Source organism: Amblyomma mixtum, chromosome 4 (assembly GCF_055824585.1).
Source record: "Amblyomma mixtum isolate Tamu chromosome 4, ASM5582458v1, whole genome shotgun sequence".
Classification (NCBI taxonomy): Eukaryota; Metazoa; Arthropoda; class Arachnida; order Ixodida; family Ixodidae; genus Amblyomma; species Amblyomma mixtum.
The window spans coordinates 111,395,588-111,413,487 of NC_143015.1; the positions used below are offsets into that span (position 1 = coordinate 111,395,588).

Below are 17,900 nucleotides of genomic sequence, written 5' to 3' on the forward strand. Positions count from 1 at the left end.
GCCAGCCAGCCAGCCAGCCAGCCAGCCAGCCAGCCAGCCAGCCAGCCAGCCAGCCAGCCAGCCAGCCAGCCAGCCAGCCAGCCAGCCAGCCAGCCAGCCAGCCAGCCAGCCAGCCAGCCAGCCAGCCAGCCAGCCAGCCAGCCAGCCAGCCAGCCAGCCAGCCAGCCAGCCAGCCAGCCAGCCAGCCAGCCAGCCAGCCAGCCAGCCAGCCAGCCAGCCAGCCAGCCAGCCAGCCAGCCAGCCAGCCAGCCAGCCAGCCAGCCAGCCAGCCAGCCAGCCAGCCAGCCAGCCAGCCAGCCAGCCAGCCAGCCAGCCAGCCAGCCAGCCAGCCAGCCAGCCAGCCAGCCAGCCAGCCAGCCAGCCAGCCAGCCAGCCAGCCAGCCAGCCAGCCAGCCAGCCAGCCAGCCAGCCAGCCAGCCAGCCAGCCAGCCAGCCAGCCAGCCAGCCAGCCAGCCAGCCAGCCAGCCAGCCAGCCAGCCAGCCAGCCAGCCAGCCAGCCAGCCAGCCAGCCAGCCAGCCAGCCAGCCAGCCAGCCAGCCAGCCAGCCAGCCAGCCAGCCAGCCAGCCAGCCAGCCAGCCAGCCAGCCAGCCAGCCAGCCAGCCAGCCAGCCAGCCAGCCAGCCAGCCAGCCAGCCAGCCAGCCAGCCAGCCAGCCAGCCAGCCAGCCAGCCAGCCAGCCAGCCAGCCAGCCAGCCAGCCAGCCAGCCAGCCAGCCAGCCAGCCAGCCAGCCAGCCAGCCAGCCAGCCAGCCAGCCAGCCAGCCAGCCAGCCAGCCAGCCAGCCAGCCAGCCAGCCAGCCAGCCAGCCAGCCAGCCAGCCAGCCAGCCAGCCAGCCAGCCAGCCAGCCAGCCAGCCAGCCAGCCAGCCAGCCAGCCAGCCAGCCAGCCAGCCAGCCAGCCAGCCAGCCAGCCAGCCAGCCAGCCAGCCAGCCAGCCAGCCAGCCAGCCAGCCAGCCAGCCAGCCAGCCAGCCAGCCAGCCAGCCAGCCAGCCAGCCAGCCAGCCAGCCAGCCAGCCAGCCAGCCAGCCAGCCAGCCAGCCAGCCAGCCAGCCAGCCAGCCAGCCAGCCAGCCAGCCAGCCAGCCAGCCAGCCAGCCAGCCAGCCAGCCAGCCAGCCAGCCAGCCAGCCAGCCAGCCAGCCAGCCAGCCAGCCAGCCAGCCAGCCAGCCAGCCAGCCAGCCAGCCAGCCAGCCAGCCAGCCAGCCAGCCAGCCAGCCAGCCAGCCAGCCAGCCAGCCAGCCAGCCAGCCAGCCAGCCAGCCAGCCAGCCAGCCAGCCAGCCAGCCAGCCAGCCAGCCAGCCAGCCAGCCAGCCAGCCAGCCAGCCAGCCAGCCAGCCAGCCAGCCAGCCAGCCAGCCAGCCAGCCAGCCAGCCAGCCAGCCAGCCAGCCAGCCAGCCAGCCAGCCAGCCAGCCAGCCAGCCAGCCAGCCAGCCAGCCAGCCAGCCAGCCAGCCAGCCAGCCAGCCAGCCAGCCAGCCAGCCAGCCAGCCAGCCAGCCAGCCAGCCAGCCAGCCAGCCAGCCAGCCAGCCAGCCAGCCAGCCAGCCAGCCAGCCAGCCAGCCAGCCAGCCAGCCAGCCAGCCAGCCAGCCAGCCAGCCAGCCAGCCAGCCAGCCAGCCAGCCAGCCAGCCAGCCAGCCAGCCAGCCAGCCAGCCAGCCAGCCAGCCAGCCAGCCAGCCAGCCAGCCAGCCAGCCAGCCAGCCAGCCAGCCAGCCAGCCAGCCAGCCAGCCAGCCAGCCAGCCAGCCAGCCAGCCAGCCAGCCAGCCAGCCAGCCAGCCAGCCAGCCAGCCAGCCAGCCAGCCAGCCAGCCAGCCAGCCAGCCAGCCAGCCAGCCAGCCAGCCAGCCAGCCAGCCAGCCAGCCAGCCAGCCAGCCAGCCAGCCGGCCCCGGCCTGGCCCGGGCCGGGCCCCGGCCTGGCCCGGGCCGGGCCCCGGCCTGGCCCGGGCCGGGCCCCGGCCTGGCCCGGGCCGGGCCCGGCCGGGCCGGGCCGGGGCCGGGCCAGGCCAGGCCAGGCCAGGCAGCCGCAGGCAGCCAGGCAGGCAGGCAGCCACAGTCCTGGCGCAGTATTGCTTACGCAATAGAAGTGTTGTGTTCAGAGGTGTTTCCAACCGGCAAGGCGTCGCGCTGAACTGGTGGTGGCGTTCGGGGTCGTTCCCGTGGCAGCACTACAACTCGCTGTCGGGTTCTACTCCTAAAGGCGAAGCTTAAGCGTCATTAATTAGCGATTAATGAGTATTAACCATTAATTAGTAATCTGTAATTGCTTAGTGATTAGTCAATATATGTGACGTCTTCCACTCGTGACGTCCCCAGTGGCACATAGGCAGTCAAAGGGGCGCGGAAAACGCTTTCGCTTCTACACACTTTAAGCAAAGTGCCCCCTGAATTTCCTAACGGGCGTCCACTAGAGTACAACTCTGCCCCCTTTTTACTCCTTTCTGTTTGGATAGTGGAGAAATGAAATTGCAGTCAACCTTTCTGCCGAAATGGAATAAGGGAACCTGCATAGACCGGCGCACCGAATCGTAAATGTGAGTGCGCTGCCCTCGTTACGTTTCACGTTTACATCTCTCAATACTGTTTCGCAACGGAACGTCTACCAGCATGGCACATGCGGCTTGCATGACTTACGTCAAGCACCCCATTTTCGTACACCACGCGTCGCGTGCATCGTTCAATCCGAGCTAGTGGCGATTATTTAATGGAACGAACGCGTTGCCTTTCACGAAGCTCATGGTTTCCGGCACTTCGGCTACTACAGCGTCTGTGCAAGCAACCAATAGGCAGGCGAGGGGTCATTTTCTGACTAAATCTGTGACCTATGGCCTGTTTTTTTTACCTGGCTATAGGTAGTTTGCCCTGACGCCGTAGTAGACGCGGTGCAGGAGACTGGGAGCATCGTGAGCGGCCGCGAGTTCGTTTAATTCGCTGATCGCCACTAGCTCGTACTTTTACCACTAGTGTTTTTGCATCTTCTTGATTAACCTGAGGTTAACTTCATTCTCACAGGACAGCTGTACGCGCTTTGGATGTGGAAGCTGGCCGGAGTCATACAGCCGAGCAGGGACGAGGACTTTCCAGACTTTAACTCCGGCAGCCAAAGAAGGTTGGTATCTGTCTTGGATACACATCCCACGTATCGTCGAACGCCCTATTAGGAATACTTTGCATACTCTCAGAGAATTTTTACTGGTGCTACTCATGGATACGGCGACACAGCCGTCACAAGAATTCGGCGTCGTTTTGAAAACACGAGTGCCAGCGACTTAGAGCGGCTTCGTCGGTATGAGAGTTGGTGTGAGACGTAATTTCTGCAAACCGCCCCCATCATATGCGTGATGTTTCCATTCCTGCTGTCAGTCATTCTTAAAAAAATTCTTTTTGAGTTACAGGAGCACTTGTGTTTCGCCGTACCATTATCAGCGATGAACGCCACCAGAATAGGGCTAACACGTGCTAACTAGCGGCATGGTAAGAGGTCAGTGCACGTTAAGGAGCCCCAGGTGGTCTAAATTTCCGGAGCCCTTCACTATACGGCATCCCTCATGGCCTGAGTTCGTTTGGGACGTTAAGCCCACATAAAGCATAAACCAACCAACTAGCAGGATGGTTGTCTAATAATGAATAGTTCATTTTCAACTATTTCGGTTGGCCTTCTTATTTGTTGAGTGGCCTGTGGCTCATCGCAAGTAATGTACTGATCACTTTTTATATTTTCGAAAATCCTGTACTCGCCGCCGGTGCAGCGCAAGAAATTTTGGGGCTGCACACGACCGAAACGGAAACCGCGCGACGAGGAAGAGGTTTAGCCACGCCTACTAGTGTACGCCATACACCCGCGCGCCAGGCACGTGCTCTGTTCCCGCTCGTTGCTCCCAGTGGGGCACTGCGAAAAGAACAGGCGACTTTTGTTAGCAGACGACCTCAAGAGTGCACTGTGGGATACCAGAAAACGAAACCTGCGCATACAGCCGGAAATTGGAAGACGACCATCGCGTCTCTTGCAGCCGCCACAGCTGGAAAGGTGGATAGATGTGCAGTCGGCGTCTACCCGGCCCAGTGCAAGCGCTGGCAGCACACCTGGCGCATGTGCTCGCAAACGAAACCATTGTCACCGGAGAAGCATGGCACTGGATGCCATACGCTTCTGCTTAGCTCATCTCTGGCGAAATGTAGTGTGTGTGTTAGTGTGTGGTCACTCCCGTTTTGTGAGATAACTTATGTGCCAGGAAAAAAAGTTGTGCGGGTATTCTTTGGCTAACGAAACGGCTCGATGACAAAGTGAGCAGTATGAATGAAGGTTGCGTCACACAGTGGTAGTTGTCGCGCAATACATATATCCTAACAAATCCCCAGGCGACACTTCAGGTGTTACGACTTACGGAGGAATGAATAGAGCCATTAAATACGTCTGCATACAACATACCCTCATTCTGACAAGCATGCAATACCTACGGTCAGATACGTAGGCAGTGTCAAGAACGGGGACCAATACCGTATTGTTCTCGCAGCATCGGCATCATATTCGCGGAAAGGCTCGCATTGCTCAGCATTAGCTGCTCAAACTATTTAGCCCCTGCAGCTGCGCATATAATTCACTGCCGCAGAGCTTGCCAATTCGTTAGCGCGATCCAAGAGCGAGATTTCGGCGACAGCATCTACCTTTTGTGTTCGAAGCCAAATATAGAGCGATAATTTTCTTCGGCCCAGATAGCGAAGCTTTGAGCTTCGATGTCCGTGATTTTGGTGTTTTGTACAATGCAGTTCGTCCGATTAATTTTGAGTATTGGAGTAAATCAACAAATTATTTCATCCGCCATTCAGTCAGTTTTTTTGTTGACTTAATTATTCAATCTGCGATATCAGTGCACGTTAAAGAACCCCAGGTGATCGAAATTTCCGGAGCCCTCCACTACAGCGTCCCTCATAGCCTGAGTTGCTTCGGGACGTTAATCCCCAAAAAACCAAACCAAACCAAATTATTCAATCATAATGATTGCATAATTATTCACTCATACATTCTATTAATGTTCTTAAAAGGGATGATTGACAATTACTCCTTTAATAGATAATTGTCAGTTACCCCTGTAATGGTTGATTAAGAGGCATTTCCCAGACGCCGCGAGTGCTCAGTGGTTATGGCGCTCGTCTGCTGGCCCGAAAGGCGCGGGCTCGATCTCGGCAGTGCCGGCCGAATTTCGACGGATGCGAAATTCTAGAGGCCCGTGTACTGTGCAATGTGAGTGCACGTTAAAGAACCCCAGGGAGTCGAAATTTCCGGAGCGCTTCACTGCGCCGTCCCTCATAACCTGAATCGCTTCGGAACGTTAAGCCCCCATGAACCAAGCTGACCAGCAGCTTCACCGGCCTCGTCTGATGCAGACCACTATAGCGGAATACAACTCAATCAAGAAGAAAGCCCCATCTAGGCATCAGCGTCGACCGGTTCTTCCCCTGGAGTGATCACTTAATACCTCGTAGCCTAAAATGGGAGGGGGTGGCCTATGAGTGGAGAATAATAGTGGTTAATCAGATTAACTGCGGAGTCATGAAAATTAGTCGACCCCACTGGCTGAAGTGCGTTCTTTGAGGGGCATCTATCTGCTGCTTCGTTCATAAATTGTCGCCCCCCAAAAGACTGGTGGGGCACGTCTCATTGCTGATGTCGTTCTTTTTAACATCAATCTTCTCTCCTACAGCAACATGATAGACGCTTTCTAATTGTAGTCTTTATTTCTCAGCGCCACCAGCGCAATTGGTAGCACGGTCGCCTGGAATACCTTCGTCGCGTCTGTTGGGCGGCCGGCCGGAAAGCCAGTCCAGAGCTATACTGCGCGCTCGTAAGCAATTTTTGTCGATAAACAGGGGGATGATTAATCTGCGTGTGTGTGCCGAAGTAACCGCTGTGGACTAGGCGTTTACCTCAGCGACACCTTCCTGGCTTTCTGGTTGTCTTCAGTTATGCGAACTCTACTGCCCGCTACTTCCGAGCTTTTGGCACCACCTTCGAAACGCGTTTCTTCGTGTTTAGCGCCCGCACACAAGAGATGAGATCCAGGAAGCATTTAGGCGGCCCTACAGAATGCCTTCGCCTCGACGCGGTAGTCCAGCCGGCTCTCGCATCAGTCTGCTGAATGAACATGAGCTTTCTGCAGGATCCAAACCCTGCCACGGATGGTAGCCTCATTTAGAATCAGGCGGGATGCAGAAAATTCGCGCGTGCTGTGCATCGTCAGTGGCTGTTAAAAGAACGAGCCGAAATTGGCCTGTTTTAGAATACAGGGATCGTATCGGTTAGGGCGACAGGGAAATAGCGGGGTGCCAGTGCTCCTGCGCAGAACAATAATTCCCTTCGGGTTACTGTCCTACGCATGCGCACTGGCGTCCCGTTATTCCCCTATCTCCCTAAGTGATAGGGTCCCCGTATTCTGAATCTCCCCATTAACCGGCAATCTTCCACTGTGCGGAGTCTTTCGCGGCGCTTAAGTCCACATAATACGCCATATGTCAGCAGTGGATCCATGTATCTTCGATGGGGTCCAGCAGCGGCAAGGTAACGCAGCGGCGATACACCGCTTTCAGTGACCCCCTCTGGCTCCTCGAGTCATGCGGTTATGCGACGAACCCAGAAGCGTCCTCATTCGGCGACGCCCCCGAGCATCGCGCTAGGTAACTCTGACGAGCGGAGGCAACAGCGATTAAAAAAGAAAGGGGGAGATGGCCTCGAGAGAAAGAGGGAGGATGGCGGCCCTCCAGATGAAGGCACACTCTTGCGACTTCGCTATCTGGTGACGTCATTATTAATGCGAGAGCATTATATGACTGTTTACACGTCACCAAGAAGTGTCCGCAAAACAATTTTGTCCGCACGTTGCTGTCGTCCTTTAAAGAGATAAGGAAAAAAAAGTGATTGCATCAGATAAAGGATAAAAAATCTCGCTATAGGAGAAATTTGGTCAACCTGGAGTAATTAGTTACTTGCTTAAAGCCGAAAAAACCCATTTGTACATCGATATAGCGAGAAGACGTCAAACGAGCCGCAGACGTCAAAATGACACCAAAAAGGAACAAGGCCAAGGGAGAAGGAGTGTCGAGGAGGCTTTCGCATTCCTCCAATGCGGGTCGCCGCTGTGGTCTCAGTTTTTTCACAGGACTGCCACGAGCTCCCGGGGCACGGCGGAGGGAGGGAGGGGTGTTCATGGCTGACGCTGCAGAGTAAAATAAAATACCAAGAAAGTGACCGAACATCTGTGCAGGAAACAAGCTCTGGTGTATACGCGCTCTACTTGTGCTATATACGAGCAAACTGCGGAAACGCGTTACATTAGCTCTGAATTAACAATACGGAGCAGTGCAGTTACTTGCAATTGTCGTGGTCATCGCTGATTGTTTATTTCGTGTGAAACTGCAGCGCGCCTGCTCCGGTCTCCCGTCAGACTCATGCATCCCTCGCCGCAGAAGCCGATCGTTGGGAAGGTCTAGGCCACGGAGCCACCGTGAGCATCAGCAATGCTTTCGTCCCGTGGGTGTTGCAGGTCCATGCCCCGGTGCCACGTCCTGACAACAGGGTCAGGTGAGGTGAAGGAGCACGTTGCTAGCACGTACAGGGGCGGACATGAGTAAACAAAGCTGGATATACCGCTCTTCACTCCTTCCGCGTAATAAACAAAAAAAAACAATGTCCTAGAGAAAGTGCATTAGCATGCACTACCAGCATGCACATACCATAATTGCCAATTAAAACCAGGTAACGCGTGAAAAGTATTAGGACCCATTAGCATGCTCCGTTTGCTTTTGTCCGCACCTGTACGGTTCGATGTCATATGTGTTGCAGAGCGGGTAAAACAGCAGAAACACCGGTGTATCAGTCGTGAAAGCTGATGCAACGATAATGAGGTCAACAGGAACCACTTTCACTGCCGTTGCCAAACGTTAACAATGAATGACAAAGTTCTTGTAAAACTCTCAGAGAACCCGGAGTTCTGACAGACATCTTGTAACAACAGGGGAGCTTCCTCTGGCACGGCTATCGGCGGATATCATGGTGACAAGCGCTGATGTTTCCTGGAGGTAGCCCACGAAAAAAAAAGATTGCGCATACAGGAGAGAGTGGGTTCTCGTGCTGTGCTTCCTGCAATTGCCTTGCCCCACAACTTTCTTAATAACGCCCTGTTCACGTATCAACCCTGCACACTAAACACGGATACACCTATAAGGGAGTATCAAGGAGTAAGGTGTGCTCTAGCAAACTTCCTTTTTTAAAGGGTGAACACTAGAGGAGAATTTTACTCCCTTTTTACACCTTCCTGTTCAGAGAGAGGAGAAATGAAACTGCCGTTCATCATTCTAGTGAGGGGGGAGTAAGGGAACGTGTATACACCTGCTCATCGATTAGTAAATGTAAGTGCGCTGCCCTCGTAACGTTCCACGTTTGCACCTGTCAATACTGTTTCGCAACGGAACGTCTACCAGCGTGGCACTTCGCTAGCATGTGACATACGGCAAGCAACCCATGTTTGTACGTCACGCGTTGCTTGGATTGTTCAAGTCCGAGCTTGTGGCTAATAGCGAATTAAAGGAACGCGCGACCTTTCACGATGCTTCCGGTCTCTGGCATGTAGGCTACTACGGCGTCAGTGTAAGCAACCTATAACCAGGCGAGCAGTCATTTCCTTAATGTGTGACCTATATCGCCTGTTTTCTTTTTTTATGCGAAGCATACTACTTTAGCTACCACTTCAGCCCTTCACCGTGGTTATGCGCCTCCAAATCACGTGATACATGACGTCACACCACGTGACACGATGACGTCACGACAGTGGAGAAACGGGGGCCCACCTCGCGCCGTCGCTGTGGTTGTGCGCCTTCAAATCACGTGACACGATGATGCCACACCACGTGACACGATGACGTCACGGCAGTGGAGAAACGGGGGCCCACCTCGCGCCGTCGCTGTGGTTGTGCGCCTCCAAATTACGCGACAAGATGATGCTTCGCATTCTCCAGGCTTAACCAAGTTAAGCCTCAGCCATTTTTTACCTGGCTATGGGTTGTTTGCACTCACGCCGTAGTAGACGCGGTGCCGGGGACTGGGAGTATCGTGAAAGGCCGCCCTTTCGTTTCATTCGCTGTTCGCGACTAGCTGGGACCGAAGCCGCTGTTGCTGTTGCATCTTCTTGTTTAACACCAGGGCCGTCGCGGTGGCTCAGCGGTTATGGTGCTCGGCTGCTGACCCAAAAGACGCGGGTTCGATGCCGGCCGCGGCGGCTAGAATTTCTTTGGGGGAGAAATTCTAGAGGCCCGTGTACTGTGCGATGTCAGTGCACGTTAAAGAACCCCAGATGGTCGAAATTTCCGGAGCCCTCCCCTACGGCGTCTCTCATATCGCTTTGGGACGTTAAAACCCCATAAACCCAAAATAAACCCTTGTTTAACATGAGGCTAACTTTGCTTTCACAGGGTTGCCGTCGACGCTTTGGATGTGGAAGCTTGCCGGAGTCGGTGAGGACTTCCCAGATGTGAACTCCGGCAGCCAAGGAAGGTTGGTATCTGTCTTCGATACACTTCCCAAGTACCGTGGAACGCCGTATTGCGAATACTCTGCAGAGAGACATCGCACCAGGGCTACTCATATAGATTCAGGGACACAGACGTCAGCATGAGGACAAATCGGCGTTGTTTGGAAAACTGCAGGGACTCTGCTTCGGTCTGCCGTCAGGCTCAGGCATCGCCCTCGCCTGAGAAGCCCACACTTGGGAAGGACTAGGCTGCGGGACCATTGTGTGCACCCTCAATGCTTCCGTCACATGGGTTTTGCTCGACGCCGACGCACGTCCCCCGTGCAACGTCCTGACAACGGGGACAGGTGAGGTGGAGGAGCACGTTACTGGCATTTATATGTGCGGACTTGAGTGAACAGAGCTCGATATTCTGTTCTTCACTCCTTCCGCGTAAAAAACAGACATTGCTTGTCCTAGACAAAGCGCACATTAGCATCCACTATAAGCATGCTCATACCATAGTTGACAATTCCAATTAGGTAACGAATGGAAAAGATTAGAAACCAGTAGCATGATCAGTTTTTATTTGTCCGTACCTGTACACTTCGATGCCGTAATTGTTGTAGAGCGCGTTAAACAAAGTGGCAGAAACACCAGTGGGACGCCTGCTTTTAAGTGACGTTCACAGTGCAGCTTCCTCTGGCACGGCTACATAGCCGGGTGCGCAGCTGTGGCTGACGTCGACGGACGTCACCCACAGTGGTTTGGTCGTCCGCCTCGGCTGCGGGAGGTGGCAGGTTCGAAGCCCACCGTCGGATACCCACCGTATATGGGTACAGACTCCCCCCGACCTGGCGACCGGTTTGTTCAGGGGGTGCAGTCCTGGGAGAGGCTCCATAGACCCTGCTATTCCCTTCGGGGACGTACCCTGTTTCGAACAGCCTCCTGAAAAGGTGGCTCGATGTATGTTACTGTGCCGTCTCGTGGTTGTCTCTGTGCCGTGTAAGTGTTATGTGTCAACCCTCCTCACGGGTGATGCCCATGCCATCAATGGCGGGCAGAAGCGCCCACAAGCGCCCACTGTGGACACAAGCGCCCACAGGAGAGAGTGGGCGCTTGTGTTCTTCTCCTTGCTATTGCAGTGCCTCGCTGCTCTCTTAACTGTGCCCTGTTCACGTATCAACACGGCACTCTTTACACGAATGCACCTATATGGCTGTAAAAAGGGAGTAAGGTGTCCGTATCCGCATCTATTACCTTCATCAGGCGATAGCACGCCACCGCATCTTGCTTGCTTGAGAGAACGCTTTCGGTATTATTGTCGTGGCTTATAGTCATTATAGACTCCGTATGGTTCCTATGGTTTTGGAAACGAGTCATATAAAGAGCCCATTCGGAATGGTAGAAATCGTCGTACGGAACGTTTAACCAGCGGTGTCCAGGAAAACGGAACCTGCGAATACAGCCAGAATTTGGAAGACGACCACCGCGTCTCTTGCAGCCGTCACAGCTGCACAGGTGGATAGATGTGCAGTTGGCGTCCACTCGGCCGAGTACAAGCGCTGGCAGCACACCTGGCGCCTGTGCTCTCAAATGAAAACATTGTCACCGGCGAAGCATGTCGCTGGATACCCTCTACGCTGCTGCTGAGCTGGTCGCTGGCGAAAGGGAATGTGTGTGTTAGTGTGTGGTCACTACTCTTTTGTGAGATAAAACATACCCCCATTCTGACAAATATGCCACACCTACGGTCAGATACGTAGGCACTGTCTAGAAAAGGGACCATTACCGTATTGTTCTCAGATCATCAACGTAAAATTCGCGCAAAGGCTCGGGTTACTCAGCATTAAGTACTCATACTATTCTGACGCTGCAGTTGGGCATATCGTTCACTGCCGCAGAAGTTGCGAATTTGTTAGCGCGAGTCGAGACCAAGAGTCTTGTGAGAGCATCTATCTACCTGTGTGTTGGAAACCAAATATAGGGCGAGAGTTTTCTTCGGCCCAGGAAGCAAGGCCTGGCCCTTCAACATGTTGATGAATTTCGTGTTTTGTATAGCGCGACTGCATCTTGACTGCTGAAAGTGCCTTCGGGAAGGCACGCCAGTGACCGAAACTTAAATTCAAGTGTTCGGCAATGCGTGTGGAGGAAGGCAGTGAAAAGTAAAAAAAACGCGTGTATTGCTTCGAAAAATATTGCCAGGACTTTCTTGCTCGGCAGCTTTTATAGCCTGGACAAAACTCGCGCCGGCTTTGTGACTGTGTTTTTATCTTTGTCTATCAGAGCGAGCGGCTTCAAAGATGGGTACCGGACCCTTCACTGCAAGCAGCCGTGGCAAAGAAAAAAGTTGGAAATACCTACTATTTCGATGAGGCAGCTGTGCGCCTGATCCCATGCAGCGAAGAGCAGCCGCAGTTGTGCATGTTGTTGGAGGGGTATTGTGACTTTTTCGACAGGGTTAATATAATGCAGGGAAAGGGGGGAGGCGCACATTAAGATTCGCCTTGTGCAGGCTGGCCGGCGTGACACCTCACCGGGTCGGGTCGTGTAAAATACCATCGTCGCGTGGACAGCGGCGAGGAAGAGGCGGTGCTCCCACATCCTTCGTTGCACTACACGGGGAGTGATCATTGAGAGAGAACGAAACTGCCAGTGGCCGCGGCTCAAGGTTGGGTGTTCAATCCTTTCAATGGTAGTCACAACTGTTTGCAAAAATCTGGATGCTTAAAACGCCCACGCGCTGAGGCGGAGCGGTGGTACTGATTTGCTTTCCGCCAGCTTACCTGCTAAGAATTATGGTAAACTTGACCAGTACGCTGAAGGCACTTGGCGCGAGTAAGACAGATAGCAAAAAAAGGCGTGACATTTGCAAAGAAAGTATGGTTGTCATTCATTCCATCATCTTTGCATTCATTCCATCAATGCATATTTTCCTTTCGGGCGGATGCCTTGTTATTCTGAAATTCCTCGGTGACACACTCGTAGGTGTGCTGCATGCTTAATTTGAAAGCATTCGATTAGCATTAGATTAGCTTTAGCTGGCGGCGACAAAGAAGAGTACCAGATCCTTCCCTGCATGAGCAATAAAGATAAATGCGCAGAAGTTAGTGGTAGATAGCGTGATGAGATCTTGCTGCAGGAAACATTCGGTTCATGACTTGTTAATAATTAGACACGGAAATTACACTTGGACGTCAAAATAGCTGTGGACTTCGATATGGTACATGGACGACGTAAGAATAGCCGCGGACATCGATATAGTACGTGGACGTTTTGCTTTCTTATTGCTCCAGTGAGGATCGCCGCAGTGTAGTTAGTTTCTCTTTCATTCTCCGATGCATTGTTTTCGAGGCTACTATGGAGACTACCGCTGTTTGGATGTGTTTGGTCGATACAAGTCCCTTATGTATAGGATATATCTTTCTTGCTACGCGATGATGCAGGTCGGCTTGCGGCGCCCCACTGCTACAATCTCCGGAACATGACGCGGGCGGAGAGGGGCGTGCCACCGCGTGCTGCTGGCGGACGGCGTCGCGCCCGATCGCGTCTTTCGGCGCGAAGCTGCAGTACGCGGACGTCCTGACAGCAGCTGCCCGAACGGAGGTAGGTCGGGAACGCGGGGCTATAACGTTTGACCTGAAACGAAAGCGAAACCTTTGGTTTCTACTCCACCTTGGGGGATTCCCCTAAAACATTTGGTTAACACTGTTCCCACTTCGAGTAATTGATCAGATAGCTGTAGCCCTACCATAGGCTTGCCGTCCCAGTTAGCTCAATTGATAGAGCGACTGTTCCGGTGAAGCGGTGGTCCCGGGTTCGAACACCGGACCGGGACGAATTTGTCTTAACTGCGATCTGCGATGTTCCTGAGAAAGCTGTATAGCTTTCCTTTGTAGCCGTATGGCTGCGCTTTGGTGGACGTCAATGCGTAATTACTCCCTTATTACGAAAGCGAAACCATTGCGCGTTTGTAGCCTCGATTCAAGAACCGCTATGAAAACCGGAAGTCGTTGGAATAACCGCCTCGAAGAATTATCCTACAGCCTCGCCGCGGTGGCTCAGTGGTTACGGCGCTCGGCTGCTGACCGGAAAGGCGCGGGTTCGATCCCGGGTGCGGCGGCCGAATTTCGATGGAGAAATTCTAGAGGCTCGTGTTCTCTGCGATGTCAGTGCACGTTAAAGACCCCAGGTGGTCGAAATTTCCGGAGCTTTTCACTACGGCGTCCCTCATAGCCTGAGTTGCTTCGGGACGTTAAACCCCAATAAACCAAAACCGAATACCCTACAGGCGGATGGAGTAGGGTGTCTACGAAGTTACATTTTGTAGCCCTCTGTAGCGGGCGGCTGCAGTTTTGCAATGGCTACTGGAATCTTGGGTGTATTAGAACTGATGTATTTAACGCACGTCTGTCCGTCTGTCTGCATTTCCTTCTTGTTCCAAGAGGTACGAACTGCACCGCTATCGACACAGAGGAATACGTGTTGGGGAAACTGTAGGCCGTTTGAATCAAATGGCAGTGATTTATCTCTAGCCGAATACATGGGTTCGTATACGATGCACAAAAAGTTAGTTATTTTGGTGACTTTTTCCAGAGCTGGAGTGGCTTTCTTCTGGATGTGGTGCCTCCCGGCCTTCTGCCTGGTGGTAGGACAGGTGGCGTCCGGCGGAGTCTTCTGCTGGAACGCACGTGTGAGTTCTAATCTCTCTCTGCAGCGGAGCACGCAGTCAGGCCGTTTATTCATCCACTGTAAGTGACCGGATGCCTATAGCTGCTCGGGATATGTGCGGACGCGTGTGGAATACTCGCTCGTTGGTACAGACAGCTGTGTTTCTTGTGTTATCGGGAAACTGCCTCACACTATCTGGACGCTGTAAGATTTGGCATACGCAGAAGAAATATTCGGTATTACGTTATCTTCAATCTCCTGCTTGAGCGACATTGGCTAAAAAAAGATTTTTGCTCACCGCGCTGACTGCTTTCAAGGAAGATTTCGGAAGACGCTTCCGAATGAGGCGTCCTAGTTCCACCAGTGGTTTTTGTCTCGTCCACGCTTGTCTTCCTGAATGGTGGCAGTGTTTCGGCAACCGGAGCCCCTCACTACGGCGCCCCTTATAGCCTGAGTCTCTTTTGGGCATTAAACCCCCGTAAATCATTTATTCTTGTCGCTGAAGTATAAATGCTCGCTCATTTGCACATACCCCCGTAATATTTTTTTTTGTCTTGAAGTGAAATGTTTTTAATACAAGACACCATAGCGGATTTTCTTTGCGGAAGTTGCTTCGAATGACAGTGGAAATAATTGGGCATCAATGTGCTGTTCCTTTTTTTTGTTTTCAATGGTAATGAAATTCTGGGAGCGTGAATGTGCGCCGTGCCTGAATTCTTGACGTTTTTGGTCCATTCTTATTACTTTTGCGAAATCCGATTTTTCTAAATAGTACAACATAATTAATGCTTGCATTGAACGGCTAGGGTATTCTATATATAGTGTACTGGTAATCGGGTTACACATTTTGTGATATGCAGTGGCTAGTTAGAAAGCACTGTCCGCTGCGGCTTCCATGCGAAGCAGGTCAGGCTTACCAACGCCTAGCGAGCAACAGTTCGCTGCCAGCAAGTGACAGGCAGCACGTCGCTGCAAGAAGCGCCTCACTAACGTGGGTGCAATATATACGCTTGCTTCTGAACTACACATAAGTTTATATATTGCCATTTCTACACATGGAATTATCAATATATCGAACTACTTCGTGACCCCTTTCGAGATCGATATAACTGGTTCGACTGTATGTAAAACGTTTTGGGCATCTGAGATCAGTTATCGGATGGATGTTTTTTGCACTGGATTTAATGACCGCTTCAGAGATTCAAAAGAAAACATTCGACAGAAGTCTGTCTGGTTGGGAAATTTAATGTTAGGAGAAGGTAAGTGACGCCAACCAAGTAAATACAGGAAAAACACGACGTTTCGGGACCGGCTCGGCCCCTTCTTCACGGTGTGACTACGGGCGAGCGCAGCTTGGCTTTTTAAGCCCCTGTGTGGAGGACCTGCGGGTCAATGGCCGCAGCCCATGGACGTAGGATGAGGGGAGAGTCCCCAGGGAACGATTAACATTCTCTCGTGTTTGCTGTATGTGCCACGACTCGAGTAGAAGCCTCCTGCGTGGGTTAGCTTCCGTTTCCAATACAATGGTGCTGTCGAAGTCAATTGGGTGGTCACACCCTTCACAGTGTTCGGCCACGGCGCTGCGTTGACGATTCATGTGACGGACGTCCGCTTTGTGTTGGTTCATCCTTTCCGCGAAGTTCTTCGTTTCCCCTATGTACGACGCCGGGCAGACGGAACACGGAATTTTGTACACGACGCCCTGGGCCTTTTCTCTGGGCTGCCGGTTTTTTGGGCGGGGGAGAAGGCGACCGATAGTGCTGGTCGGTTTGTGCGTTGTCAGCACCCCTTCTTTTCCGAGAATGCGACCGAGCGTCTCGCTCACGCCTCTCACGTAGGGGATGCAAACACGTTTCCGCTTCTGGCATGCGTCTGAGGAAATAATAGACCGGATTTTGTTTTGCCTTTCTTGCTTCCTGATAATGCGCCGGATGAATGAGCTTGGGTAGCCGTTCTTTTGGAGGTCAGAAATGACTCGGTTCTTCTCCTTCCTTTTATCTTCACTTGAGGAACATATGGAGTCGGCTCTCTTCAGTAATGACGTCACGACAGATGCTTTGTGCGGGATGGGATGGTTCGAATCGAAATGTAGGTACCGTCCTGTGTGGGTTGGCTTCCTGTGCACCGAGGACTGCAGGCCTTTGTCGTGCCTTGTGAGTAGGACATCCAGAAAAGGCAGGCTGCCCTGCTGTTCATGTTCAACAGTAAATTGTATGGCCGGTTCAACTGAATTTAGATGACTCTGGAGGTTTTCTATCTCTGAGGTTTTCACCACACAAAAGCAGTCGTCTACATAACGGAGGAATAACTTTGGCTTGGGATTAAAGGAGGAGAGGGCCCGGCTTTCGACGTCTTCCATGGTTAGGTTAGCCACTGTGACTGAAATTGATGCCCCCATAGCAGTTCCGGTTGTTTGCTTGAAAAATTCTCCGTTGTAGGTGAAAAAGGTACTGCGCAGACAGAGGTCGAGAAGGCGACATACCTCATCGACGTTGAGTGGAGTTCTCTCGTGCAGCGTTTGGTCGTTTTCGAGTGCGCGGCGAGCGACGGACACAGCAAGGGGAACCGGTACGCAGGTAAATAGCGACACCACGTCAAATGAGACTAGGCTTTCGTCTTCCTCCACGGTAAGGTTCGAGACAAGTTGGACGAAATGCCGCGAATTCTGTACATGCGTGGGTGTTCTGCCGGCGAGCGGCGCCAGTACCTTGTGCAGGTAGTCAGAGAGACGTCGCAGAGGAGACAGGGTGAAGTCTACAATTGGCCGAAGGGGGACGCCAGGTTTGTGAGTTTTAGGTAGCCCGTAAAAACCTGGAGCTGAGCCGTTTCTGGAGATGAGGCGGAGGTAAAGCCATTTGAAATCAGGATGCCGCTTGAACATCTCTGCCAGGGTTTTGTTGAGTGTTGCCTGAGTGTTTGAAGTCGGATCCTTGCGAACCTTCTCATACGCCCCACTGCTCAAAAGGGCTGACGCCTTCTCCTCGTAGTCGCGTCGGTCCATCACCACTGTAGAGTTGCCCTTGTCTGCCGGGAGTATGACGATGTCGGTGTCGTCCCTGAGACCGCGTAGGGCTTTTCGTTCCAGTTGAGACAGATTGCTCGGAAATTTGGGGGGTACCTTGGCGATGACACCAATCGCTTTCAGGCGGACCTCTTCCCTGACGTGCGGCTCCAGGTGCTGGACCGCATCTTCAACAGCCGCGACTAGTTTTGGGAGGGCGGGACCAGATGATATGTTGAATCCATGTCCTTTTGCGAGAACAGAGGATTCGGGCGGTGTTAAGCGACGGGAGGAGAGGTTCTTTACAAAGCCAGAGTTATGGGGGTCGGGCTGTTTCTTCTGCCGCTGCTGTAGGGCAAACAACTTCTTGTTTTGACACTCACGATGTTTGTTGGCTGCAGTGGAGGCCGCTTCCATGGCAAAGGCGTCCACCCGCCTTTTTCACCTACAACGGAGAATTTTTCAAGCAAACAACCGGAACTGCTATGGGGGCATCAATTTCAGTCACAGTGGCTAACCTAACCATGGAAGACGTCGAAAGCCGGGCCCTCTCCTCCTTTAATCCCAAGCCAAAGTTATTCCTCCGTTATGTAGACGACTGCTTTTGTGTGGTGAAAACCTCAGAGATAGAAAACCTCCAGAGTCATCTAAATTCAGTTGAACCGGCCATACAATTTACTGTTGAACATGAACAGCAGGGCAGCCTGCCTTTTCTGGATGTCCTACTCACAAGG

General features: G+C 53.2%; 2 protein-coding genes across 15 annotated transcripts in view; both read left to right on the forward strand.

The window, feature by feature from the left end:
* Window positions 1-17,900, forward strand: part of LOC149347887 (uncharacterized) — a 129,863-nt gene that overhangs the window by 39,044 nt on the left and 72,919 nt on the right. For 9 of the 13 annotated variants that reach the window (XR_016292693.1, XR_016292694.1, XM_089587688.1 and 6 more), the window contains one exon: window positions 3,012-3,103. Coding sequence is in view for 10 of the 13 variants with exons in the window: in XM_089587688.1 (XP_089443814.1) it covers window positions 3,012-3,103 (92 nt within the window). In the remaining 3 variants the exon portion in view is untranslated. Of the gene's footprint in view, window positions 1-3,011; window positions 3,104-7,455; window positions 7,571-9,456; window positions 9,539-9,690; window positions 9,863-12,009; window positions 12,133-17,900 lie in introns of those variants that run through there. The other 4 variants (XR_016292695.1, XM_089587697.1, XM_089587696.1 and 1 more) reach the window with 4 other exon arrangements.
* The window catches only part of LOC149347888 (uncharacterized), a 356,391-nt gene continuing 351,434 nt past the window's right edge, over window positions 12,944-17,900 (forward strand). Inside the window, exons 1-2 of one of the 2 annotated variants that reach the window (XM_089587674.1) lie at window positions 12,944-13,100; window positions 14,091-14,187. The gene's annotated coding sequence lies outside the window, so the exon portion shown is untranslated. The remainder of the gene's footprint in view (window positions 13,101-14,090; window positions 14,188-17,900) is intronic. The other variant, XM_089587676.1, reaches the window with a different exon arrangement.